Source organism: Dipteris shenzhenensis, chromosome 19 (genome assembly GCF_047967505.1).
Source record: "Dipteris shenzhenensis isolate YYH24624 ecotype China chromosome 19, Dip_SZ_1.0, whole genome shotgun sequence".
NCBI lineage: Eukaryota > Viridiplantae > Streptophyta > Polypodiopsida > Gleicheniales > Dipteridaceae > Dipteris > Dipteris shenzhenensis.
The window spans coordinates 39,718,124-39,744,828 of NC_141614.1; the positions used below are offsets into that span (position 1 = coordinate 39,718,124).

At 44.3% G+C, this 26,705-nt stretch overlaps 1 protein-coding gene across 1 annotated transcript; it reads left to right on the forward strand.

Annotated features, from left to right (window-relative positions):
• Positions 1-2,490: 2,490 nt before the first annotated feature.
• Positions 2,491-26,415, forward strand: LOC147890458 (chaperone protein dnaJ A7A, chloroplastic-like). The gene is made up of 7 exons (XM_087390624.1): positions 2,491-2,880; positions 10,913-11,048; positions 11,136-11,193; positions 11,280-11,322; positions 24,775-24,823; positions 24,966-25,049; positions 25,174-26,415. The coding sequence occupies exons 1-7, from the start codon at positions 2,741-2,743 to the stop codon at positions 26,014-26,016; spliced, it is 1,353 nt and encodes a 450-aa protein (XP_087246750.1). The 5' UTR covers positions 2,491-2,740; the 3' UTR covers positions 26,017-26,415.
• The last annotated feature ends 290 nt before the right edge of the window (positions 26,416-26,705 follow it).

A 26,705-nucleotide genomic window follows, 5' to 3' on the forward strand; every position in this document is an offset into this window, starting at 1 on the left:
TCTCTAGGTTGCGATGTACTAGCTTTATCTCTTTTGGCCCACTTACGAAGTTTCTTGCTGAAGGCCTTAGCCTAGGACCTTGTAATTACATTTAAGGGTACTGAGGACACTTGGCCTCTCTCAATGCTAAGAAGATTGAGAGTTCCATTCTTAGGTGCAATAGCTGGCACTGTTCTCCGCATTGAACAATCCTTGTAAGGGTGGTCAACTCCACACCCAGTGCACAATGCTGCTTGTGTTTTTGAAGGGGTCATGTCTGATATGGATGGGGTGTCCCTATAAGGACAGCCTTTCAAGGAATGAAGTCCTTGACATTTAAACATTTAAAGCATGAGTTCAGTAGATTAGCCACTCCATTGTATGGACACTCATTGGTCTTATGAGGATCTTGACACATATAGCCTCGAATCAGTGGTATCCTTGTCAAGGTGTTCATATCTCTTGCATTTTGAGAGACTAAAGCCGTTTGGTAGATGGGGATATATTGGTCGACCTGCATAACATAATGACTTATATAGTTGGATTGAGACCGGATTGAGCATGAGTATTCCCACTAATCCGATTCTTCCCAATTACTAGGTAGCTCCTTCACTAAGACTTGGTTCATAGGAGTGATTCGCGGTGGTGATGGTCGAGGTCCCAATATACGTGGGGGTAATAGGAGATATTGAGCCCTAAATTGCTCTGGGATGGCAGGAGTGGCTCCTTGTATTGCTAATTGTCTCTAGTTGGACGAATATGGCGGTGTGGGTATAGTAAGAGGTGGCCGTTTGCTGGTACATAGACTGAGGAAAGACCTTGGGATAATGACAGTAGGATGTATCATGGCTCCCCCATCATGCACAATGTGCGTGGTAGAGTGCGGACCTTGCCCAAAGGTGAGGGCACTTGTTGGTGGGATGGTTCCCGATACAAATCCCACACCACACATTATTATGACTTGGGAATAGGTGGGGATTACTAGGGGCTTCCTTGGCCATCCCTCCCTCCAATTGTTGGCTTAATAGATTTAATAAATTAGTAGCTAGTTCCTCCATATTCACACTTTCTTGACTTCATTTAATAAATTAGTAGCTAGTTCCTCCATATTCACACTTTCTTGACTTCACTTCCTCCATATTCACTTGAAGAAGGTCTAGCATACTTTTGAGGAGGCGGGTGTGGTCTTCCCTCCTTGGGCATTTTCTTGCATGTTGTCATCTAAGTGCATAGTAGTCTTTTTACACAACTCAAATGATGTGGGATTTATGATAAAAAGATACAGTCCCATAAACCTATGAGGAAGCGTGGCAATAGCTCTACATCACTCATTCTCTCATGATGTTCACAATGAGAGTTCAAGTGTTTGATTCTAGCACTATAATCCCAAAGAGATTCGGTCTCTTGTTGCTTGAACTCATAGAGTTGGCTGATTGGGCTCCACTCGGGTCCACTGAGGGCAAACCCACTATGATGGACTTTTGCAATGTGTCCTAGTTAATTTTCTCCTTTGGATTCAGTGCTCTAAACCATTGTCCAGCTTTGCCATCAAGGCTTAAGCCAAAAGCATTGACCTTGTCTAGATCCCCTATATCACCAAATGTCTCACAGATCTGTTTAAAATGCTCAACATGGGAGACTAGGTCTCCTTCCCCTAAGAACTTGTTGATTAACTTAGAGATCGTGACAGGTTATGATTTTGGTCTCTCCTCGTAAATATTGCAGGCGTGGCCCCTTCCTAGTGCTTGCATTAGGATCCTCATTGCCTCATCGATAAATACCGTTTGTGGAGTAGGCGGAGCTTATGGTGACCCAACTCTGTACATTGGTGGTCTCGGTGGAGGGTTCCATGTATTTGGTTGCTCTATTAATGTAGGATTTGAGGATCCTAGGCATTTGCATTGTAACTTGGGGTTGGTTGTGTGTATCAATCTTGGTTGGAGGTCTTTTGGGTAGTGGCATGCTCACCCGAGGCATAGGCTTATAAGGGGCGGTTGTTGGGTCTGGCATACCTCCCATGTTCTATGGCCAAGTAGGAAATGAAGGGACTTTGGATATAGGGTGTCTTATTTGTGGACTTTTTGGATTACTCCTTTATCCATTATGTTCCGGCATTTGAAACTTCTATATGACTTGCTTTCATCAAAGGATGGATGTGGTGTGGTGATTGATTACTAGTAGATACAATGAGACTTGATTCCCTGAATATTCCTTTTGGCACTGATGTTGGGCTGACACATGAGGTTCTACCTGTGGCACTTTTTTCTGCTTAGCAAAGGGGTTGAGCATGTCAGGCGTGAGCGGAGAAGGGGAGGAGAGAGAAGCGGAGTGGAGAGGCGTGAGGAGAGAGGGAGAGATGGGAGAGGGGGAGTTAGCTTAGGTTAATTAAGCGATTAGGAGAGAGATACAAACTAATTAATTGAATTTAATTTCAATATATATGAATAATATTGAAACAAAATATATCGAAAACAATAATATGATGTGAGAATGAAAGACCCGGACGTGAGGATGTTATAAAAAATGGTGCAAGACAGTCTGTAGACACTCCTAGACGCTGGGTTATGCAGAAGTCTGTATAATTATGAAATTATGATGCTATTCAAGATGCTGTTTCAGAGCTCAGCTATGGCTTTCTGCCGTTCTGCACCATCGCCATAGCTCCCCTTACCGTTCATTCATGCTCTTGCATCTTTCTCAGCTTGCCAATTTCCTCTTTTAACGCCTTGCACCCATCCTCATCTTGGTCCCTTCCCCCTGAATGGCCTTTATCGGCTCCCAATCCCTCCATTTGGGAATCCACCCGCAGCAGCTTGGCGCACAAGAGTCTCCTCGATGTTGGTCTCAGCTCTCGGCGCAACGCCTTCCGCCTTCTTGTAGATTGAACGCACTGTTTCACAGGTTTGCTGTAGCTTCCAGCACCTCTTTCCTTCCCTTGGCTTCCAATCACCTCTTTTAACGACTTTGTAATCTCTAAAATAGCCGGTAGAGAATCGGTGTCTGTCTTGCTGAGCGTCAGTAATCATCAATGAAAGGACTCCAGCTACGAGGGCACCGCTGTCAACGGCTGGGTTAGGAACGAAAGAACCGAGCACGCACCACTTAAACGTTCTATGTCTCTTTTTGGCGAAAGTTTTTATATTTTGCACCTCTTCATAAGCCTGCTTCAAACTGCGGGTTGGTAGGACAAAGGTTTTGCTGCTCCAAACAGCTAGGCTAATTTCAATTTCTTTTGCAGCGTCATTGAGCTATTTTTTTCCTAGTAGTGTTCATTGCCATTTCATCGCAATGATGGGTCTTAGAATTACTATTATTAGTCACCTAAGAGAAACTCTTAAACAAGCCATTATGCTAGTTGGTTCATATTGCAAGACTAGGAAGTCTAAAAAACAAGAGAATGTTTATTAACTTTAAAGTCGCTTGTATTCATTGCTGGTTTACAGCTTGGAAATCTTAGGGGGTGAATCAATATTATGCTTGGCTATGTAATGGTCATGTGGGTGCAGTGCGGAAGCATACATGAGAGAGAGAGAGAGAGAGAGAGAGAGAGAGAGAGAGAGAGAGAGACGGCAACTGAAAATACACAGCAAGGGAACCAACCAAATATAGAGGAAAATAATGCTCCAAGAGATGCTCTGCAAAGGAGGAGGGCAGGGCCATATACAGGCCTGAAAGTCTGACACAGAGAGAGAGAGAGAGAGAGAGAGAGAGAGAGAGAGAGCAACTGAAAATACACAGCAAGGGAACCAACCAAATACAGAGGAAAATAATGCTCCAAGAGATGCTCTGCAAAGGAGGAGGGCAGGGCCATATACAGGCCTGAAAGTCAGAGAGAGAGAGAGAGAGAGAGAGAGAGAGAGAGAGAGAGAGAGAGATACGGCAACTGAAAATACACAGCAAGGGAACCAACCAAATACAGAGGAAAATAATGCTCCAAGAGATGCTCTGCAAAGGAGGAGGGCAGGGCCATATACAGGCCTGAAAGTGGTGGACCCAGGTGCTGCCATTTGGCCGACCCAGGGTCAGTCAACCGACCCAGGCCAGGTTGGTTGACCCAACCTGCAGGTTGGTTTGAGTTAGGCCCTAAATGGCCTTGTCAGCCAGCCCTACAGGCTGAGCCATGCAGCACTACCTACAGCCTTGGAATAGGCCTCTACGTAGAGGAACACCTAGCTTGAACAGGGTGGGCACACCCACACATAAGCCCTCACTTACTATGAGATGCACATGACTCTAATAGACCCCTGAAAAGTTGTCTTAGAACCACTCGTGATGTAGGTCCTAGCAAGGGAAAGGAATGTAGAACAGAGAGCTCATGTTGTGTCTACATCACTTGCTCTATATGTCTAGTTATTCAAAGGAGCGGATTGCTTGTGTCTTGTCTCTTTCTTGTTGTCGAGAGTCGTAAGCATGCAAAGGAGTAGGGGGTCTGAGGCCGATAGCATTGAGTCCATTGGGGGGAATGACGAGGGATAGAGGCGCCAACACATAGAGTTCAATTTTGATCCACCCTCAAGGGCAGATCCATCCATGGGACAATCATGATGTTTGTTGGGAACTGGAAGCAGAAGACAAACACAGAAGTGCATTTGAAGTACAGTACCAATGGTACGAAAACATGGTACAAAAGGAATATGTAAAAGCACTAGTGTAGGACAGCCCTAGGGTAGGATTAATGTAATTTGATCACTTTACTATTACACAAGAGGTATAATCCAAGGAAAATAATATAAAAAGCACACACAATCTTAGATATGAAGTCTTTTATCTATGGTGTATCGGCCTTAGGTATGTTTAGAATGATTGAACATAAGCTGAAAACAAAAAGTGGGGAGCTGAATAGCCCGTTTTCAAAAGAGAGTTTGATTGAGTATGCTTGTGCTTTCTAAGTTAGGAATGTAATTTTGCCTCTTTGTAGGAAGCGATACATAAGTGTAAAGGGTCCATTTAGCTTTTTATGTTTTAAATAAGAGTGAGAGTGAGAGTGAGAGTCTGTGTGTGTGTGAGAGAGAGAAGTAGAATTTATTATCGTCCTTGGGGGGCCAAAAATGACCCATGGGACCTAATCCTCAGTACAAAAAATCTCCTCCGATGTGGAGGGGTCAAGAGTTTTCAAGCTCTTGACAGTACGAAAAAAGACGAGTGACAAAAGACCCCAACGCTGCCGGAGAGGCAGTGGAGAGAACTGATGAGAGGTGTGTGGTGTCTACCAGTATCTGCTGGTAATCATCCCTGATATGTGCATATCTGGGGCTACATGTGCCTTTGTCTTGACTGTCTCCGTGAATCACAAAATCTGCAAACTCTGGCATGTCGTGGCAAATTCAGCCAAGCTCCTTTCTCTATGGCCAAGGTATGTGACCATGTGCGGAATCTGGCAATATTCCTGCGATAGAGAAGAGGGTTGGGAGTGTTGATGTATGGTTGAGCAGAGGCATGTGATTTCATGAATGATGACCAGCATAGAGGATTTATTTGATCTTGGTAGTATTCTAACTTGGTCTTCCTTTCTGCTGTCAGCCATTGAGCCTGTAGGGTGCACAGTAAGGACAACTGGAATTCCTGTAGATTGACCTTTTCAGGTGGCATAGTTAAGTATGGTTCCACTTTCCATCTGCTGAACCATTTCCTTATGTCTGTCCCCCATCCTGTACATATGATCTTGCTTTTATGGTTCTTTTGAAGTTTCATACTTGCTGTCCATGCTCTGTGTGGTAATCTGTCTGTTTGCATTTGTTGCAAGTCCACTAGATATTGCATCACTCTTATCAATGCATGAAACTCAATTAGCCTCCTGCTTGTTTCCAAAAGGAGCACACAGTACAGGGTAGGAGCCTTGACTCCTAGATGTCGTCGTAGGAATGCTTTCTGCATTTTTTCAACCTCATTCCATGTAGATGGAGAGATGCTGCCTCCCCATACTTCTTCTCCGTAGAGCACTGTTTGTGACCACATATGCATCAAACAACATATTCCGGATCTTCCAGTTCTGGGTGTCAGTGTGCCTGCAATCATTTTCAAATTGATAGTATTTTCCCCAACCTTTATCCAACCTTCTTTGGGTTGACATATTCAATGGGCTGCCCCGCAAAGCTGAGAACAGGAAGGTGTTCAGGTTGAGTGGTGCATACTGCCATCATTTTGGTTTTGGTGACATTAACTTGCAGCCCACTTTCCTTGCAAAAGACCTGAAGTGTCTGTTGTAGTTGATGCATAGCAAAAAGAACCACATCATCTGCATATAGAAGCAACAATATTGTCCATATCCTGAGTGTGGGTCCTTTTACCCCTTCTTCTGCTGTAAATTCATTTATGAGTTCTTCTAACTTGTCAATGCAGATTCCAAACAGTGTAGGTGAGAGAGGACAACCTTGTTTTACCCCTATATTACTTTGAAATGCACCTGACAATCCATGCTCTTGTTTTAGTCTGCATGATACTTTCTCGTAGATTCGGGAGATGCCTACTCTTAGTGCCAAGGGAACTCCGAGGTCTTGCATTCTTTTCCATAGGCCACCTCTCGGGACTGTATTAAATACTTTCTTAAAATCTACAAAACAACATAAAAGAGTTTTTCCTTTGAGTCTGCTTTCATCCATGAGTACTCTTAATGTGACCAGATGATCTGCAGTCCTATGCTCTTTAAGGAAGCCTGCTTGTCCAATGGCCCTCTTCGTGGCCTCTTCTGCCGAAGTGCTGATTTTTGCTTCAAGCACCGTGCTAAAAAGTTTAGCTAGTGTGGAGCTAACCATTATAATCCTGTAATTGGTGACTGAATTTTTCTCTCCCCCTTTGAATAGTGGCTGAACCCAATTCTCTTGCTAGTCAAGAGGAAAGCCATGATGTAGAGCATTTGTCAGTATGTGTGATAGCCAGTGTCGTGTCCTATCTTCTGTCCATTTTAAGAGTTCAGCACACATGTGCATGTGGTCAGGGGCCTTTCCATTTGCATCTTCTTCAGCCCTGCTTCAATATCCTCAAAAGTGAAAGGATTGACTGAAGCATATGGCACATAGAGAGAGAGAGAGAGAGAGAGAGAGAGCGTTAATTCCAGTTTTTTGGAAGATTTTGTTTTTTGTTTCTTGACTTGCTTGTTTATTTTTGCTTAGTCACCTTCTACCTTTTTTCTTTATTTCTTGTTTTCTTTCTCTTTTGTTTATTTGACGTATTTTAGTAAGCACTGGGTTTGCCCAAGAGACTCCGCGGGTCTTTAGAAACCCAATATAGCTGCTTATGCTTGGGCACTGATGACGACATAAGTGTTTCTTTGCTTGCTAAGTATGTCTTCCTTTTGTTTTTCATAAAAGTTTTTGTTTACCTCTTTTCTCTTCTCTTTGATTTTCCCTTTTATTTTTTGTGCAGATTTTTGGTCTTTAGAACAACAAAAAATCTAAATTTGTATGATTGGACTTATTCTAGTCTTACAAAGGTATATATAGGACTAACTGTCATACATTGACTTATTGTACGAACTTCTTATCTGAAAGTACAAAATAACTAATCGGCCTATTGTAACAGGGAGATAGCCTAACTTACTCTCTCTCTTGCTCACTACTACCTGAACTGATAGAATAATGCACTCAAAACACACGTGGAACTGTAGAGTGAATGAGTGAGAGTTTGAGGGAGGAATATGATGGGCCTCCAAAGAGGAAAGAATAATTGAAATAGTGTCTTGCCCAAAGGGAAGAATACAACTGTAAATAACTGAAAAGGACTAAGTACTGTATAGTACTGCTGCACAGCGTGCTGATGGAGATAGGGGACTGCTCTGATACAGAACCCTAACTGCTGCTGTCCAGACTCAACTTGGCCTGTAGAGGAACCTGTATGTGCCCGGGATGGGGCAGATCTGCTGCTGAGTGTCCTGGGCCTGAACTGCTGCTGATCCCTGGGGTTGCTGCTGATAACTGAAGCCCCAAACAGCCAAGGAAGTAGATGAATAATGAGGGCCAAGGTGCTGCCTTTTATAGGCCCCCTTGGGCCCCAAAACTGGCCAGCCTGCCTGCTGGACAGTGGACTCACCCAACTGGATGCTGACATTGCTGCTGATGTCATCCGACCTGCTGACATGGTGCTGCTGTGCTATACCTGTGTTAGTCCACGTGACTGCTGCGCAGTCTGCTGATGTGGCAGCCTATGTGGCTGCTGCTGATGTGGCTGTCTGCATGGTAACCTATGTGGCAGCCAGCATGTCCACAGGCTGTGGATGCCCATGACACCCACAAGGCCATACCAGGTAGATGTATGCCACAAACCTGCCTCCATATTATAGCTGGAGTACTCAGATGTACCTGGAATGGATACCATGTTGCACATGTTTGTCCAGTAAGAATATAGCAACCTATGGAAATACACGGGTGGCAGTATCAAGTCCCAAAAGCTTCGAACTTGGGTCGTGGTAATACTTTAGTGAAGCTATTTGCCAAATTATCTTGTTTCGGAACATAAGACAATTGAATCTCTCCTGCTGACAATTGTTCTTTGCCATAATACTTAGTGCAAGCATGAAACATTAGATTTCGTGCAATTGCCAAAGTACTCTGACCGTCAATGTGGATAGTGGTAGGAGATGTTTGACCAATATCAAGATCTAGTTTCGGGAGCAAGATACATCCCATGTTCTCAGCTTCACAGCTAGAAGCAGCAATTGCCTACTTATGAGGCAACCAAAGGCTTGAGGCAAGCAATGGAAGGCAATACAATGCTGGGTACCTATGAAGCAAGAGACTTCATGTGGAGCGAGCCCGATGGTCCTTGCTATACGGCTCATGGTCATGCAAGCATGCATGAAGGAGGTGGCTTGTCTTTGCAAAGCATGTCGGTATGCCATCAAATGCCAAGAACAACCCTTTAGAATGGCACAACAAGACCTGATGGCATGATCTTCCTCCTAAATAAAGTGAGCTTGCACACATGGAGATGCTCCCATAATAATCTCGCTAGAATAGCTTGCGTATGGACTGCTAGTCCCAACTGTGCCATTCCTCTCACAAAGAGGGCAAGTTGGGAAAAGTCAAGTAAAGAGGGATAGGTGGAAGAAGAGCGTAGAAAGGGTGAGTGGAGAGAGAGCTTGGGAGCAGCTTTCTGCCCTGAAAACACAGCTTGGGCAGTGGGCCAGTTGCAACGAAGTGGAGAAAGGGGGCAAGAAGAAGGTTTATAATCAGGCATGGAGAGGCAAGAAGGAAGGGCAACCTTGAGGAGAGTGGAGAAGGAGAATGATGACCTTTGTTGGGGATGAAGGAGGCCAAAGGGGCAGGAGGGTGGGGCAGAGGCAGATGAGCATGAAATGGCGGGCAGAAATGGATAAAGAACCAGGCAGCGTGATTTTCAGTGTATGGCATTTAGGCGTTTCTAGGTGGTCTACCCCTAAAAACACATTTTATGTGACTATGCTTTGAATCTCATTGCATTCCTCTGTTAGCTTGTCTTTCACCACATGCCATTTTGTCTTCTAGTGGCATCTGGATGCTGCTTACAGCATTCTCGCTTCCAATGACTCATTTAAGATAGTGCTAGCATGTACCTTTGCCTTGCTTATTTGTTGATGTCCAATTTCTGATTTGCTCCTACAGTTAGTCTCTGTGAAGCCTTCCCTCTTCCAAGTGTCCTGCCACTATGGGCTTAATTTTGAGCTGATTGCCAGATTCTTCCCGTCCATCAATCTCGAGGCAAACATGTTCCTTTTGTTGGAAGTCAACATCTCCTGATGTCACTGTATAGAGAGAGGGCCTTGCCTTGTGGGTGTGGCCGCTGTGTGAGAGGTTAGGGTAGGCTGAGTGAGGGCCTTTGTTGTGGTAGGGTATAGTGGTTGCTATTTGTCTGCCCAGGGTTGGAGGCATGTGTGGGTGCTCCTGGACCCGGAGAGCTGCTCGTGTGGTGCCCTTTCTCAGGCTGAGCCTGATACTCAGCCACCTAGGCCTGCTGGTCGGGAGGCATAGGGCAGGAGGCAGTCCCTATAGGCTCTTTTGTAGGGCTGCTGGCAGTGGCAGCCTGGTCGGTTTGGTTGGGCGGGAGTAGAGGCCCCTCTAGGGCTGCCTTGGAGCCCCTTTTGTAGGGCTGAGTGGGTCAGCCAGTAGGGCCCCTAGTCGAGCTGGGCAGAGCAGGGGAGCAGCCCCCTTTATACATCTGTGTAGGAGCCCTTGGAGGCCAGAGGGTCAGCCCACCCTGCTGGCTGGTTGGCCCCTAGAGCAGGGGGTTGGCCCTATTGCTGCAGCCGACTGGGGAGGGGCTGTGGCTATATATAGGCCCCTCCTTTCCTCTCATTTCATCTCAGCAGTGGAGCAGTTCATCCTATCTATAACAGAGGTTTTCCCCACCGCTTTGGGGTTTTTTTCTGAGATCACTTGTAGTTCTGTCATCTCTCTCTCTATGTTACTGTTTGGTGTGTGTTGAGATTGGCTCGCTCTCTCTCTCTCTTCATTTCCATTCAGCTCCGCTGCACTTCTCACACATTTATGCAATCTTGATCTTGAGATTGCTTTAATCTTTTATCTCTCTAACCCAGCTTTAGCTTCTTTTTCAAAGTTTGCTTCTTCCTGGAGCAAGAGTCCACTCAGCTTAATGAATTGGTCAAGTGCCACACTGAGCTCGCTATGTTTTAGACATTGAATGGTTTAAAATCCAAGCTCTACATAGACAAGGGGCAAGGGGATTAAAAAAGGATGTATCAAGAAGAAATCACATGGGATATGTTTGGTATAATGAGATTATACTTAAGTTTTTTTTTACCTCTTAAGTTCTGTGCAAAATTTCATCATGTTCTCTTTCTGTTTCTGCCAAGAGTCACACTTGAGTATGGATGCAATCATGCTTAAATTGGAGGTGAAGGTTTTGTGCTAAATTATCTTATAATTATACGTAATAGATCATGGTAGGGTCCTGTTAGAATCGCAAGCTAGTTGACTTTCTGCTCTTGGATGTGTGTCATCAGGAGAAAAGATGATATTCTTGGCTGGTCATTTGGAGGCTTTTTGGCTTCCAAGCCTTTGCACCTCTATGTATTTCAGTCCCAAAAGAAACAGCACAAAAGACAGCAGAACTCTAGACTTGTCGTTCATGCAGATTCAGTAAGTCATTGTGTGTTCATGTGTAAATTCTGTTTTGTTGACCTGTATTGAAATCTTATTCTAACGATAGAATACTGGCTGCTATAGGATTATTACAGTGTCCTTGGGGTTTCTAAGAACTCGAGTAAATCAGAGATTAAAAGTGGTAAGTTCATCTTAAAATTTTGGAGAGTTGTTCTGTTTGGTTGTATTTTTTCAGGACTGCTTGCCTGATTTTTGTTGGTTTCTCAGCTTATCGGAAACTTGCTCGACAGTATCATCCAGACGTTAACAAGTGAGTTTGAGTCTCTCTGTTATCTCGTTCTGAAAGCTAAGTTTTGAGTGCATGAAAAATTGATATTTGGGCATAAATTTTTTGTGGAGTATTAGAGTAGTTCCTGTTATCTTCAGCTTTTAACAGGTTGAAAATCATAACTCTATGCCACAAAACGGGACCCACTCCCTACTGATTTATTGCTGGTTACAGTGAAGCCATCAGCTTGATTCAGGGATATTTGGAACATTGAAGCCATCCGCTTGAGTTTTGACACGTGTTTTTGTCTTACATTGCTGTCCTATTTATGAAGGAGTTGCCCATGACTTGCCCCTTGACCTTTGCATAAACGTTCAGCTTCAACAGCTCGAGGTTGTTACATAAACATAGGCAATCATCGGTCATAAACCTGGATAGTCTATATAGATGATTTCTGTCCCCTTTCCTTTCCTTCATTTGCCCCTATATAGCTGTTCCTGCTTCTCCCTTCTTCCTTCCGATTTTCTTTCTTTCCATCTCTTTTTCTACCTTCCTCTCCCCCTACTTCCGTTTTTTTTCCCTTCACCTTGCTAATGGTTTTTCAGGCGATCTTGTTGACTCTGCAAAGGAATCTAGATCGTAACTTTTTGGTCTGGCCAAAGGAGCCTATAGCAGCACCCAGAATTCCCATAGTTGTTAGGAGGTCCCTTCACCGTAGGATAAACAAAAGGTTGAGTATGTTGTCTATGAGCTGCAGTGTCGAGTTGTGGTCTGACGTATCGTTGGCTTTATGGCGACATGGTGGCAGGTTAGAGATTGGGTCTGCGCGAGTTTCTCCTCGGAAGGTGACCACATCCAAGAGGTCACTATCTATGGGAGGGGTCTTTTCCCTCCATTTTGCTTCAACTTCGAAGGTGACCATATTCAACAGGTCACTATCTATGGGAGAGGGGTCTTTACCCTCCATCTTATCGCGACTGCGAGTAGCCGGCTCTTGATATAATGCAGCCCAGTAGATCTGGTCTCGCATTTGGTTTTTCTTGTATCTTGCTACCATAGGTTGACGATGGATGACATGGAAACAGAGCACCATCCAGGGAGAATAATGACATTCTGTCCTCCATTGGTGGATGATTTGGACTTGTTTTGGAGTCCCCAGGCTAGCACCCGTGGTACTCATGGAGCATGTAGTGTTGAAGTTTCATTTGGCTTTTGAGAATCCAAAATCCCTTCCCTTTGAGGGCTTGCTGGAGGACTATGTTAAGTCACTTCTAATCTTGGCAGGGTGTTGCCCTTGAGCCAGAATCTTTACTAACCAAGGCATGGAGTAGAAACCTAGAAGGATTGAGCTGGTAGCTCACCTCCCAACCGTAGCCTTAGTACTTCGTGCCACTTTGGGCCTGAGGTGTCTCAGAGAAATAGTCATACCCTATACCATCAATTTTCAAGGGCTTGTTGGTATAGGTTCATAATTCCAATTCTTAGGAATTATCATGCATCCACCAACAAATTTGTAGTGTGCCATACCACTATAGACCATCCCTCAGATGACTTATTGGGATGCTGCTTGACACACATTACACGATTCAGGCCAGATCCATACTGCATTTGAATCTATTTAATGCAAGGACAACAATCTGTATCATTACCATACACACTGGCCTTTAGATAAGTCAAGATCACAATGTCCATCTGGACATGAGACTCACTCTATGTCTGTTTGTGACGTGAGTATCCATGCTCACAAAGGTTGACTTTCAATCCTTTTCCTTGTATGATCAAGGTACAAGAAGTAGATGCTGAACCATGTCAAAGATGACATGTAGAGTCCATCGAAGGTAATTGATTTCTCCTTCATTCAATGCCTTAGGGAGACCCCTTCTTGTGATGCACGCCGCGACCAAATGACTTGGAATCTACCTTTGACTCAAAAGAAAGTTGAAGCTTATCTTCCAGAGAAAAAGATTACTTTTAATTTCAGATTGATTTGAGCAAACCTTGAAAAGATATGGCTGTTTCTTTGTCAGTGAAAAAAAAACCAGTTAGAGAAGCAGTGGCAGTAACACACAAACAGATGCACACTCTCACTCACTCTCCCTTGTTTTTAATAGTGAAATCCATGTATTTTTATATTACAAGAGGCTGTCCCCAAAGTGGAGAGCAGCAAAATAGAGGATCAGCAAAATTTGTTGTAAGACAAGTAAACAATGTAATCTATCCTTTGAACAGACAGGCAATCATAAAAGGATTGCCTGAGTGATATGCAGAAATAGTAGAACATGGAAGAAGTAGGCTCTCTAAAAACTGTGGTTCCTATCTTTCCACGGAGTCTAGAGTGCGCAATATCGAATCCATGTGAAAAAAAGATCAAACTCCGCCCTCTGTGGATGAATGTCGAAGATCCAAAAAAGCTTGCCAAAGCAAGTAGGGGGAAAGCTGGAAGCGCTGCTGAAGAAATAGGAGAAAGTCAAGGATAACAGGAAAAGGTGAAAAACAATGGAGCAAGGATTCCCTGAGAGCCAAACACTTGTGACATAGAGCAGGTGCAATATGCCTGTGTGCCAAGAGTTTTCAAAAAGAATCACACCAAGCATCACTCGCCATAGAAAAACATGTTAACGTAGAGGAAGTTCGTAGGACCAAAGCTAGTGCAACCTTTTATGCCACCATTTGGCATTCGATTGAAGGACCAAAGCGGAGTGCCATAATGCAAAATCCACGAAGGAGACATCAAGACCCTGTACAAACCAGCCATGGAGATATTGGCGAGGCGTAACGGGTGGTTAGCAGAACCTTGACGATGTAAGGTCCAATCAACGAAGCAATAATAAGCTCCAACCTGAGTCTCGGTAAAAGAGAATGGAGCATCTAAGATAGATAGCGCCAAAGGGGTCGATAATGCATTCCCAATCTATATTGTCTGGCCATCAAAGGAAAAGACAAAAGAGTGCCATCATCACAAAGCACATCATCAACTAATGAGATAAAATATGAGCACCTAGGTTCTTGCAAAGCACAGGGTTGATCGAACACCTTTGACCAGTGGAGACTCTCAACACGCAATGAATTCCCATTCAGAGAGTCACGGCCATGCCATTTGAGATGAGAAAGAATCTCTTTACATGCCAAGAACATTTTAGAGACAAAAGGACAGCCTTTAACTGTGCCATCAGTATAGCCTAGAATGAAGTCCCATTGAGTGGTATGCCAGTGCCCAAAAGTAGTAGTCGTCAATTGTGAAAGTAGGTGACACAACATGGTAGGTCAAGGTTGATCGCCGTGCAAAAATTCAAGCATCATTTTCCCTTTGTGAGCCAAACTGTGGATGTGAATATTTAATATCTTCAAGCTACCGTGCATTTTTGGGGAATAGAGGTGCTCCGTAGAGAGTAATTTGATACTCTTACGGCCATGCTTTGAGCACCAGAAAGTCTCCATAAGAGTGGACATAAAAGAAGTGATATCTTTTTTGTGAAACGCCATCAAAGGCAAGAAGAACGGAATATAGGTCCCCAAAATTGATTGTACATTTCGGAGTCGTGATGTTCCATCCCAAAGCATAGCCAAGATGATGAACAAGCTGGTTGGGCAAAACAATTTCCCTCGGCCATAGAGAGCTATGCCAATCTTTAGCATGCAAAGGTAGAATCTTTGACTTTTGAAAGTTTACTTGCAAGCCATAAAGCACTCATGAGTTGCGAAAGATCAGTTTTTGTGCTCTTTGGAGCGAAGAATGATTCATCAGCATAAGCTTGCGCAATCATGGGCTTTCTTCTATCTATCTCTTGACCATATAAGACATCGGTGGCCACAAGATGATCAATATAGCAAGGCATTGGATGAGTAGCTATTGCATAAAGCAATGCACTAAGTTCCTGTCTCACTGGACGATATAAAGTCCACTGATCAGACATGTCTCAAAACAAAATGCATGCTGCTTTACTATCACTGTATAACCAATAGATAACATGTTGCATTCTATGCCCAAATCCCAAGGATTGCATGGTCTGCGAGATAAAATCCTATTGTACAGTATCGAAAGCTTTGGAGATGTCTACTTGCAGCAAGAGTATATCCTGTTGGGTTCACTTTGCATATTCTATCCCCACATAGGCATTTGCAATATTATTAGTGATGTGTTTGCGAGGGATGAAGCCATATTGAGTTAGGATGTAGACCATGATGCAAAAAGCCTTTTATTCTTCAACCACCATTTTGGCAACTACCTTATAAATGACTGGCATGAGTGTAATAGGCTGTTAATCATCAAATAATTACAAAGATGCTTTTTGGAATCAACTTAACCAGCCGTTTGTTCCAAGCATCTAGCATTTGCTGATTTTGCCAGGCACTATTAATCGTATGAAATAAAACATGTTTGAGGGGATGCAAGTAAGCTAGAAAAAACTCCACTGTAAGACCTTTTCAATCTTCCATTCGCCATATGACTTTAAAGAATGAAGAAGCTTCCTTTCTTCAAAAGGTGTCTGAGGTCTCAAGTTGCAGAGCATGGCCTGGAGTAATAATGGGAGAAACATGCTGCAATAACTTCTATCTTGCCAACAAAACTTCTTGCGAAGAGGACTCCAGACTTCCAAATTGTCAGGTAAAATGATCAACACACGCTTGAGCAAGTGCCTGGGAGGAAGTCCAAAGACCATCAGATGTCAAAGCCCGACAAATATTCTGAGCCTGCTTCTTATAATGTAAACTTTTGAAGAACTCTTTAGAAGAGCAACCTTCCAAAGGAGGCTTTTGCTTGGCTTTAGTTTCCCATTTGACAAATTTCCTTTTGTCATTCTTGTGTAATAGATGCTTAGCATGACATAAGCTCTCAAGCTCAGGCTGAGTGAAATCCCTGACATGGCCGAGTTTTGTCAACTTTGGACGATTAACTTAGGCATTTGCAACCGCTTTCCTCAAGTCATGCAAGTAATGCTTCCCATAGTCACGCGCACGCGCGTGTGCGCATACACACATACACGTGTCGTGCACGCATGAGCTGGTGGATGGTGAACCCATGGAGGTGCTAGGAACTCGAGGTGGTGGTGCACCGTCAATTGATTGTGATCTTCTCTGAAAGGTTTGAGTGGGAGCGTACTTGTTTTTTTTTGTAAAGGAATTTTGCATTAAGAAAAGCATTTACATTCATAGCTGTCCCAGAGTCGGACAGCTACTACTCATAACTAAAAATAGTGTTAAAAACTTCCAACTGGGCCTGAGGAAGGTCTCCAAGGGAATGAGCATCTTGAAGTATGATTATTTCATCTCCTAGTGTCGCTATTGGGCTCTTTGGTCATTGTATCGTGCTCGTACCATTCGAATGTATGAGCACTCGAGTGAATGTCTTCCCATACACTTTCGTGGCAGCGTACTTACACATGCACGTCCGCACACACACCCACCCACTCACACATGGGCGCAATATGCATGAGCTAGTGGGTGGGCGCTAGGAACTTGAGAGGTGGGATCTCCCCAACATGGTGCACCATAGACCAACTGTGATCTTATGTGAAAGGTTTGAGTGGGAGCGTACTTGCTAAGACCCGAAAGAGGGTGAGCTATGCTTGAGAGGACAAAGCTAGAGGAAGCTTTGCTGGAGGCTTGTAGCGGTACTAATGTGCGAACATGGAATTCTAAAAAAGATTATTTTATTAAAGTAAACTCATGAACAAGTTCAAGCACAAGTATGCATAAGTACATATACAATATGCATATATTGTATCTTAAATGGTGCGTTGCCCTATCAACTAGATTTAGATGCTCGTTTGGGAGAGACTAAAATGAAATCATTTAGACTTCACAAGAAGTTGTAGCTTGAATGAAGAGATTTTGGACTACTTTTTGATTAGCCTTCTCTTTTAGTGCTAGCCTTCATCATAGTTGAGTCTGCCCTTCACCTCTGGAGTGCCGACAAAAACTCAGTACGAAGACTTTGTATAAATGGATGCTCAAGTATGTGTGGGTGTGTGGATTTGTATGTGTGAGAGCATGTTTTTATACTATGGTCTACCCCCACTGTTGGGCGTTGATGACGTCAGTGGGGATGTCATAGTAGCTAGTCCCTGCTATGTGTAATGGAGTTGAATGTTCCTGGATTTATCTAGGTATATACAATATGCATATATTAAATATTTTTATATAAATCCCTTTTTCACCCACACATAAAGAACGTTGGTAACCTTATAATAGACTCAAAGAATTCCCATCCTCACTTTCTAACTAATTGTTGTCTAGTGTTGGTTTAGACTGAGCCATATGAGCTTAAGAGGCTGCTAGCTCTCTTGAAGACAACGGATTTCCTTTCGAATTCCTTGAGGAGCTTGATGCTTCCTTTCAGAGCTGATTTTATCTTCAATCACAATCAAAGAGTGGTTCATATTCTTGCTGGCATGCGCTCCCAAAGAGCATTTTGTTGGAGAGGAGAAGGGAACTGCTGAAAGTGACAGATGGCACCACGTCGGCGATGCACTTAATCAAAAGGATATGCCAGATGTGCAATTAGTGCTAAATGTGTTAGAAATCGACCAACAGAGGGTACGCATAGCGGAAGACTGATAGAATAGCCCAGGAGCTCACACAGTGTGTGTGGTGAGTGGAATAACAAACTTCTTAACTTAATGTGCATCACATAGATGTGCAGACTCATCAATAGACAATAATCCAGCCAGATATAGAAGCTACCAAAACAATATATTTTAGTCCAAAACTATGGACACAACAAAAGAGAGATAGATCCAAAGTCCCACCAGAGTGTGGTCCTTTGATCTTGCCACAAGGTACTTCTACTATCTGCCCGATATCTCTAGACTCGAGCCCATGTGCTCCACCTCGAGCTTATGTGGACTCTCTGTCTTGAATGATCATCTCTACCTTACTGCCTGTGTATCAGCCTAGGTGGGCAGCACCTTGCTGAGCTAGCTCTGCAGCTCTCCAGCCTCTGTGTCCTCCTGGATGTAGGCTCATAGGTTGCTGGTCTGCTGCTCCTCCTGCTCCCTGAAGTGCTGCTGTAAGTGATGATTTATGAGGCCCAGGACCTCCTTTTATAGGCCCTAGGCCTGGTTAAGATAACCGACCAGTCAGGCTGCCTCTGGCCGACCCAAACAGGCCGACCAGGCCCTGACCTGGTCTGCCCTATAAATGCCCCTGTGGGGCTCTCATTTCTATGACCTTTGGCCCACACTTCTAGGGCAGATGCCCTCTATATATGCAGGGTCCAGCCCCCCCTTTGTGCAGCCCTGTTCCAGGCCTGATAGGCTGGCTGTGACCAGCCCTATCATCCTTCCAAACAGCCGACCAAGGTGCTGGCTCCATTCGCCATCTGTGTTGCCTTCTGTCCTGGGATACCCCGCCATTATTGCGCCATCTTCTTGCCCTGTTCTAGGCCTGATGCAGGCCATGTGTGTTAGAAATGTCACTGCCCCACCTGTGAGCCCCCAATTTGAGGGGACAAGGGGGCAGGAGACTAAAGGGGGATGGGGGGGCTGAGAGTACCTTGCTATAAGAGGGCAGCACCCTGCGTGAAACAATGTGCCAGTATCACGGGCCCATGCGGGGGCCTCTGCAGCACATGAGCACCAGCCAGCAGCAGCCCAAAAGGCCCTGCATATGGGGCCTTATTTAGGCCAAAGGGTTGGCCTAGAAACCGACCAAAAGGCGGCCATCTTGGCCCTTCTGGGGGTCGGTTCTAACAGACTAGAACTGACGGAAAAGTCGACCAGTTCAAGGGGCTGGCTGCCCATCTATATAAATCCCCTCCCCCCCACACTTCTCTTCATCACTTGCACTGACAATCCTTGCACCGGCAAGCGCGCAGGGGGAGGAGAACACTCAGCTTTTGTTGACAGCAGCCTTGCTGTCCTCTGTGCTCATCTTTGAGCTTTTGTCTGCCCACATCTGTGGAAGAATATATATCTGAGTTTTGTCTCAATCTCTCTCTATCTCTTTGAGTGTTGTTTGAGCTGCGATCAAGAGTGTGAGGAGTGATTCTATCCTCTACTTTCCAACATGGTATGAGAGCAAGGTTTCCAGCTCTAGAACGGAGTTCCTCAGCAAGAAGGCGACTCCAATCAACACTCAGGTTTGCTGCGTGGTCAAGTTCTCTACTGCAAATTCATTTTTCAGTTTGCTGTTCGCTCTTACAGCAAGGATGGAGGACAAGGATTCAACTGTTGCCTCTTCAGCCCCTTCTCTTCCTTCCTCCTCCTCCAGATTTCTCTCATGTTAGGATATGGATTCTATATTGCATGTAATGATTCCTTCTTAATCAAAAGACAGCACATACGAGATAACGTGTGCAGGTATTTGCAAAACAACAAGTGAAAATAATCTGCGACTAAGGCTTCATCAATACTACAAAGCGAATGACAAAGAAAGCTTCTTGACACTTATATTAATCACTAATGTATTGGCAACGACTCAAGAGCCTCTGACGACAGACTTCCTACTCACACCGACCGGTTTTGTTGCAGGTTACAAGACACATACAACTCTGTGACTCAACTAAGGACCCTAGCAGCTGCAAGACTCTTATGAACAGCGTAGGCTCAAAGCTTGGACAAAGAGACGAGACTTTTCGAAGTCATTGCTTATAACGTTGCCTTCTGATCACTGCCATGCACACAGTTGGAGTTGAGAACCACCTGAAGGTTACGTGTCCCTTGAAGAAGTATCTAGTCGAGTGCATGTGGAGACAACAACCCATGCCTAGCACCACGTGTCCTTGTTGTAATCGATCCACCAACAAACTACGCTCACGAGCCAATCAACAATCATTTCCTTGCATGGGCCAATCACCAGCTAGTATCCTTACGTCCCAACAAGAGACCAAACCACATGAGGATGTAACCTAGGCTGAAACTCCAACATCTCATTCACCATCCCGAACTTTAGAGAGTCATGGAGACTAGATGGGTCGAGCTACCCAATCCGGAAGGTGAAAATCCGGAGTCATTTAGTGGCCCAGAAGTTGTGGAAGTTGACAACGGGAGTGGAGGCAAAGCCGGAAGATATGTTGGACAACAAGGGGAAGATTCTCATTCCAGTAGATGGAGAGGACCTTGAAAATTGGGAAGACAGAGATGCCTACTTCCTAGCATTAATCATAGGGACCATGGCGAAGTCTGTTCTTCCGCACATCCAAATGGCAGAGATGTCTGTATAGGCGTGGGCTATTCTGAAGGATCTGTATGAAACAGACAACACATCTCGTATCTTGCTTCTTTAACATCAACTGTACAATTTGGATATGAATGAGGGGGATAATGTTCATGACCATCTGACAAAAGTCAAGGTGGTAAGGGACTAACTTGCTGCAGTTGGTCAGAAGGTGGACTCAAGTCATCTAGCGCTGCTGACGTTACACAAGCTACCTCGCAGTTTAAAGAGTTTCGTGACTACGGTCACTGCAGGACAGAGGACCAAGCCTCTCACCTTCGAGGAACTTGGTCCTTTATTGTTGCAGGAAGAGGCTTGGGAAAAGCTATTTACTCAATCAGACGAGAAGACTCTGGTGGCAAGGGACAAGCCCGGCAAGGGTAAGTTCAAAGACTCCAAAAACAACAACAAGACCGAGGATGCAGAGAAAAAGAGACAGATGAAGTGCTTCTACTGTGAAAAGCTTGGTCATTTTGCAAAGGAGTGTCATAAGAAGAAGGCGGACCTTAAGCGAAAGAAAGAGTTCAAATCCAAGGAGGAGCCAAAGACCAAATCGGCAAACGTCACGACTGATGCTCTCTTCATCATCACTTAGTACTGCTTTGCTTATGCAGTCAGTGAAGGAAAGGAAGGCTGATACGTGGACAGTGGAGCTTTAAAACACATGTCCAACAAGGAGTAGTTCAAATCCATGGAAGGTACACATCCCTATTCCAAGGTCACTGTGGGGGATAATCGGACATGTCTTGTGAAGGGTGTTGGTAGTATTCCATTCATCACAACTGCAGAAGAGTGTGAACCACAGCCTGCAAAAGAGGTTCCTGAATATCCGGCATTACCCCGACCCAAGGTCACCATTTAAGAGGTGAAGCCGAGTGAAGACCCCGAGGAGGAGGAGCATGCCATTCCAGAGTCCGCTCCCAAGACAACTCCATCAGGCACCTCCATCAGAGAAGAAGCTACCTCAATGGTATTTGAAGACTTTAGCAGACTCACGGATCACGGATATTCCCGAGAGCAGTTTCAGAGTGCGGTGGTCTCAACGCAACATGAAGACTCCCTCCATGAACTACGCTATGGTGGCTCAACTTGCGGAGCCCCGTTCCTTCCAGGAAGTGAAGGATATTTCAGAATGGCAGGAAGCCATGTAGGTAGAGATGGATGTCATTTTGAAAAATGACACCTGGGATTTAGTGCCCAAACCAACCAAGCAGAAGGTCATTGGGACAAAATGGGTTTATAAGCTTAAGTACAAGTCAGATTGGAGCTTGGACAAGTACAAAGCAAGATTGGTAGTGAAAGGCTATGCACAATCAGAAGGACTTGACTTCGACGAGACCTTCGTCCCCACAGCTAGAATGGTGACTATTCGGACAGTCATTGCCTTGGCTGCTCATAACAGTTAGCCTATTTTTCAGATGGACGTCAAGTCTGCATTTTTGAATGGTACCTTGGAGGAGGAGGTATATGTGGCACAGCCACCAAGATTTCAGATTCCAGGATCCCCATCAAAAGTCTGCAAACTGAAGAAGGCCTTATACAGGCTGAAACAGGCCCCCAGAGCTTGGTACCAGAGGATAGATGTTTTCTTTCAGAAGATTGGGCTTCAGCGGAGTCCATCAAAGGCAAATCTTTATCTTGACACAGAGGGGGATTTGCGGCTGGTATTGATTCTATATTTGGATGACCTCATCGTTACAGGGGATCATACGAAGAAGATTGCTCAGGTCAAGAGACTTCTTATGGAGGAGTTCGAGATGACTGACTTAGGCATACTTCTACTTTCTTGGGATTGAGGTGAAGCATGGAAAGTGCTGTATCTTTATTTCACGGGAGAAATATTGCAGGGAACTGTTTAAACGTTTTCAGATCGAAAATTGCAAAACAGCAGTGACTCCCATGGAAACTGGTCTGAAGTTGAGTGTGTGTGATCCATCTCAGCCAATTGATTCATCACTGTATTGACGCTTGGTGGGGAGTTTGCTTTACCTCACCAATTCCCGACCGGATATTTCCTACGCAGTTGGATTGCTTTGCCAGTTCTCCGCCACACCCAAGAAGGCCCATTGGGACGTAGGAATGAGGGTGCTAAGGTACTTAAAGGATACCTACACCTACGGCATCACTTATACGAGAGGCATTGAGTTGGGAGGTTTTTGTGATAGTGATTGGGCAGGTGATATTGATACTCGGAGATCGACCTCTGGATATTGTTTCTTACTCTTATCAGGAGCTGTGTCATGGTTGAGTAAGAAACAACCTACTGTCACCCTTTCATCTACAGAGACGGAGTACAAGGCTGCTTGTACAGCGGCATGTGAAGCATTGTGGCTCAAGTGGATCTTGGAGGACATGAATGTGGCCCAAGAAGATGCGACGGTGGTTATGTGCGACAACCAAAGTTGCATAGTGATCGCCAACAATCCCATGTTTCACGCACGGACAAAGCACATCGAGGTCCACTACCACTTTGTTCGAGAACTCATCGACGAAGAAGTCTAGAGTTGGCCCGACCGACAACACCATCTCAAATGTCTTCACAAAGGTGCTTCCTAGGGAGTAGATGGAACACCTCATTCGACGCATGGGGATCGGCCCACAGTTGTGTCATTGAGAGGGGGTGTAAGAAATGTCACTGCCCTACCTGTGAGTCCCCGATTGGAGGGGACAAGGGGGCAGGAGCGTGTAGGGGAAAAGGGCTGAGGGTACATAAAGGTCTTCATCTTGTTTGCGTCCTCTTTTACCAAATTTCCATGATATGGATACATGTTTTGTACAAGAGAGGAACATCTTGGGCAACATCTTCGCTTTTGGGAGGCCAGAGGTGACTCGACAGGAGTGTCAGCCACTTCAGCCCTTTTCTTGATTTTGAGAAGGCATACGATAGGATGGATTGGGCTAGCTTGAAGGTCACCTTGAAGCGTCCGGGTTTTGCAGCACGATGGATCGATGTTGTCTCTATGTTGTATACAAGAAGCAGCAATCATCTCCTCATTGCAAGCTACCTTGGGGGGTGGGGGTTGGGGATTTTCTCTTATAGGCTCAGTATGATAGGGCTGCTTGTTGGTCCCTTTCTTTTCTTTTTCTTTTTTGAGAAAAAGGAAACCTCTATTAATGCTTGAAAAACACCATACAAAATCAGCTTCAAAAGGGAGCTAAGGATGGTAAGTACAAAGAGAAAAAACTGGCTGCGAGAAAAGAACGAGCTTGTTTCCAGAGAACCCGCCTCACTACTTTTTGAATCTCCGGAACAAGGGCTAACAAACAAGGTGGTAGTCTATACATCCAGCGGATATCTCTCGTAGAAGTGGTGAAAGACTCCTGTAGGCCAAGCCTTGCAGAAATGTTCCCGCCTTTTGGCAATCGCTTTTGATCCTGGAGTACCGCGCTCCTAGATGGCGCACAAAGTAAAGATGATGTCATGCTAGATGGCGACTAGAGTAGCCATCCGAGGGACTCGCTCACCTGATTGCACTATGCGACCCAGAGCTTCCAGGCAGTAATGCTAGACACTGTCTCCCAAACACTGTCCTCTGGGAAAGGCGTCGGGCATATACGGGAGGGTGACAATGCGTCGTATATCTCTATCTGAGAGACCTGCTGGCCCCTTTCTTATTTCTTTTTTGTTGTGGAGGAATTGGGGGTAATTTCTTGGCTCAAAGGAGATGGGGTTGATTGGGATGCACCTTCTGATCCGACAAGAAAGTAGCTTTTGAACTCCGAAGTTTGCACAAGAATTGTCATTTTGGTAGAGGGGTAAGCAGATAGCGTGGAGAGGATGATACTCTTGTTGGACATGTATTGTCTACTACCGGGGCAAGGATTATTGGAACGTATTAGTTGCATTTCTTTAACAGTTTAACAAATTTTAAGTTTCACAAGTGTTGCAGTTTTGAAGTTTCTGGCTTTACCCTCCTAGCTTATGATCCAGCCATTTTACTTGGACAAAATAGAAATTTCAAAGCATTGAACCTTTGACATTTTTCAAGGGGGGGACTAGGGGAACGTAAACACTAGTTATTATAAATATATCAGATCAACGTACCATATAAAGGTTATGGCTTTTGAAAATTCTGTTGGTCAGTAATGTAGTCGCGACATTGAATTTTTTCATTCGTCAATGCTTTGTATACTTGAGAAATTCACCTCAAGGGTAGGGGGTGTGCATGTTTTTTGTTAATTGTACGGTGATATTGGTATAGGCATTAAAATCGTTAGTTGTATTTGTATGCCACATGAAGAAAATACAGATAATATGTAGCATTAGTTATTGCTGTGGATTCTTGTTGATGCGTGTTTGAAAATTATCAATTATTTTTCACTTTCAAAAATATGCAGAGAAGCAGGTGCTGAGGATAAATTCAAAGAAATAAGCAACGCATATGAGGTGCCACATTCTTTCAGTAAAAACATTTGTGTGTCATCTTCATTAACAAAGTAGAACTGTCTTCTTGGCTTCATTTAGAGACTAGAATGCAGCAAGTTAATCTGGATGCATGCACTCAACTTTGACACAGATCTATTAACAGGTGTTGTCAGATGATGAAAAGCGCTCAATATATGATAAATATGGAGAGGCTGGCTTGAAAGGAGCTGGTGCTCCTGGAGCTTCGGTATAACTCCTTGGTCCTGGAGATTGTAGCAACTTTCAAAGCTACAGCCTTTGGAACATACATTCAGCATTTTTTTTAAAGTAGTTTCTTGTTTACTCATGCAAAATGTTTGGATCTTTTCCAGGGCTTCAGCAATCCTTTTGATTTGTTTGAAACATTCTTTGGAGGCATGGGGGGTATGGGCAGTATGGGAGGGAGAGCAGCTCGTAGCAGGCCAATACAAGGTGATGATGCACAATATGACATGTCACTAAGTTTCAAGGATGCTGTGTTTGGAACGGAGAAAGAGATCGAAGTTACAAGGCTGGAGAGCTGTGCGACTTGTAATGGGTCTGGTGCAAAGCCTGGAACAACACCTGTCACCTGTAGTTCGTGTGGAGGCCAGGGACAAATAGTTTCGTCTACACGGACTCCACTGGGCGAGTTCAGACAAATCTCAACTTGCCCAGTTTGTGGAGGAACGGGGGAGTCTTCTACACCTTGCAACACTTGTGGAGGTGATGGCTGTGTTCGAAAAACAAAGAAAATCAGTATAAAAGTCCCTGCTGGTGTGGATTCTGGAAGTCGTCTGAGAGTCCGCTCTGAAGGAAATGCTGGACGACGAGGAGGACCTCCAGGAGACCTTTACGTAAATATTAATGTGCGGTCAGATCCACAGCTAAAACGAGAGGGGAACAATATATTAACCAACTCCAAGATCTCTTATCTTGATGCGATCTTGGGAACAACTGTTAATGTCCCAACGGTAGATGGGGCTGTAGATCTGAAAATTCCAGCTGGAACTCAACCAGGAACTACTTTGGTAATGGCAAAGCGGGGTGTGCCTTATCTAGGGAAGTCAAATATGCGTGGTGACCAGCTGGTGAAAGTGCAAGTTGAAATCCCAAGACAACTCAGCACTCAAGAGAGGAAATTGATTGAAGAACTATCTGATTTAAGTAAAGCCAAGCCAGCTGGCACAAGGTAGCGAGCAATTGCAAAAAAAAGGATTCAAGATACTCCCTATATGGAGCATCTTACGAAAAGAAGAATTCAGTGGGAACAGAGAGGTCACCCAACATGCAAAATTCAACTACAAATCCGATCTTTGTCTGCCTTCCACGCTCGAGCTTGCACATTCTGTTGTATACTCTAGGGATGCTCAATCGTGTGGATGAGCTGGCTCTTAATATTGTGGGTCTGGCCATTGGAAAAAAAACCTTGTAGGCTGAATTTTGATTTTTAAATTTGCATCATTTTTTATTTATATATCTATTTTTTTCAGAGTAACATTTTCTGTTATCTATCGATCTAGTCAGTCAGTTATGAGAGAGTTTATGACTCGAAATACTGTCTCTGGCCATCTGGAAGGAAGCTCAGATATGTATTTGATTTCTAAAATAGTCAGTATTTCACGTAGCCGTTCCCAGGCTTTCCTTCCACTCATCATCAACAGCCTGGTATTCCAAGGAAGCATCTGGGGTAAGAAATCTTTAGGGCTTAGATCTCTTCAATTTTTGTTCCTGCAATTTCTTTGCAAGCAAGGATGACATGAAAAAAGATCAGGAGCCCATTAAGTGTGGAGGAATTCATTTTTGCATTTCCTTCTGGAAATAATTGTAAACTTGTTGGCTTAAAGAGATTTGTTTTTGCATGTCCTTCTGGAATAAGTGTAAA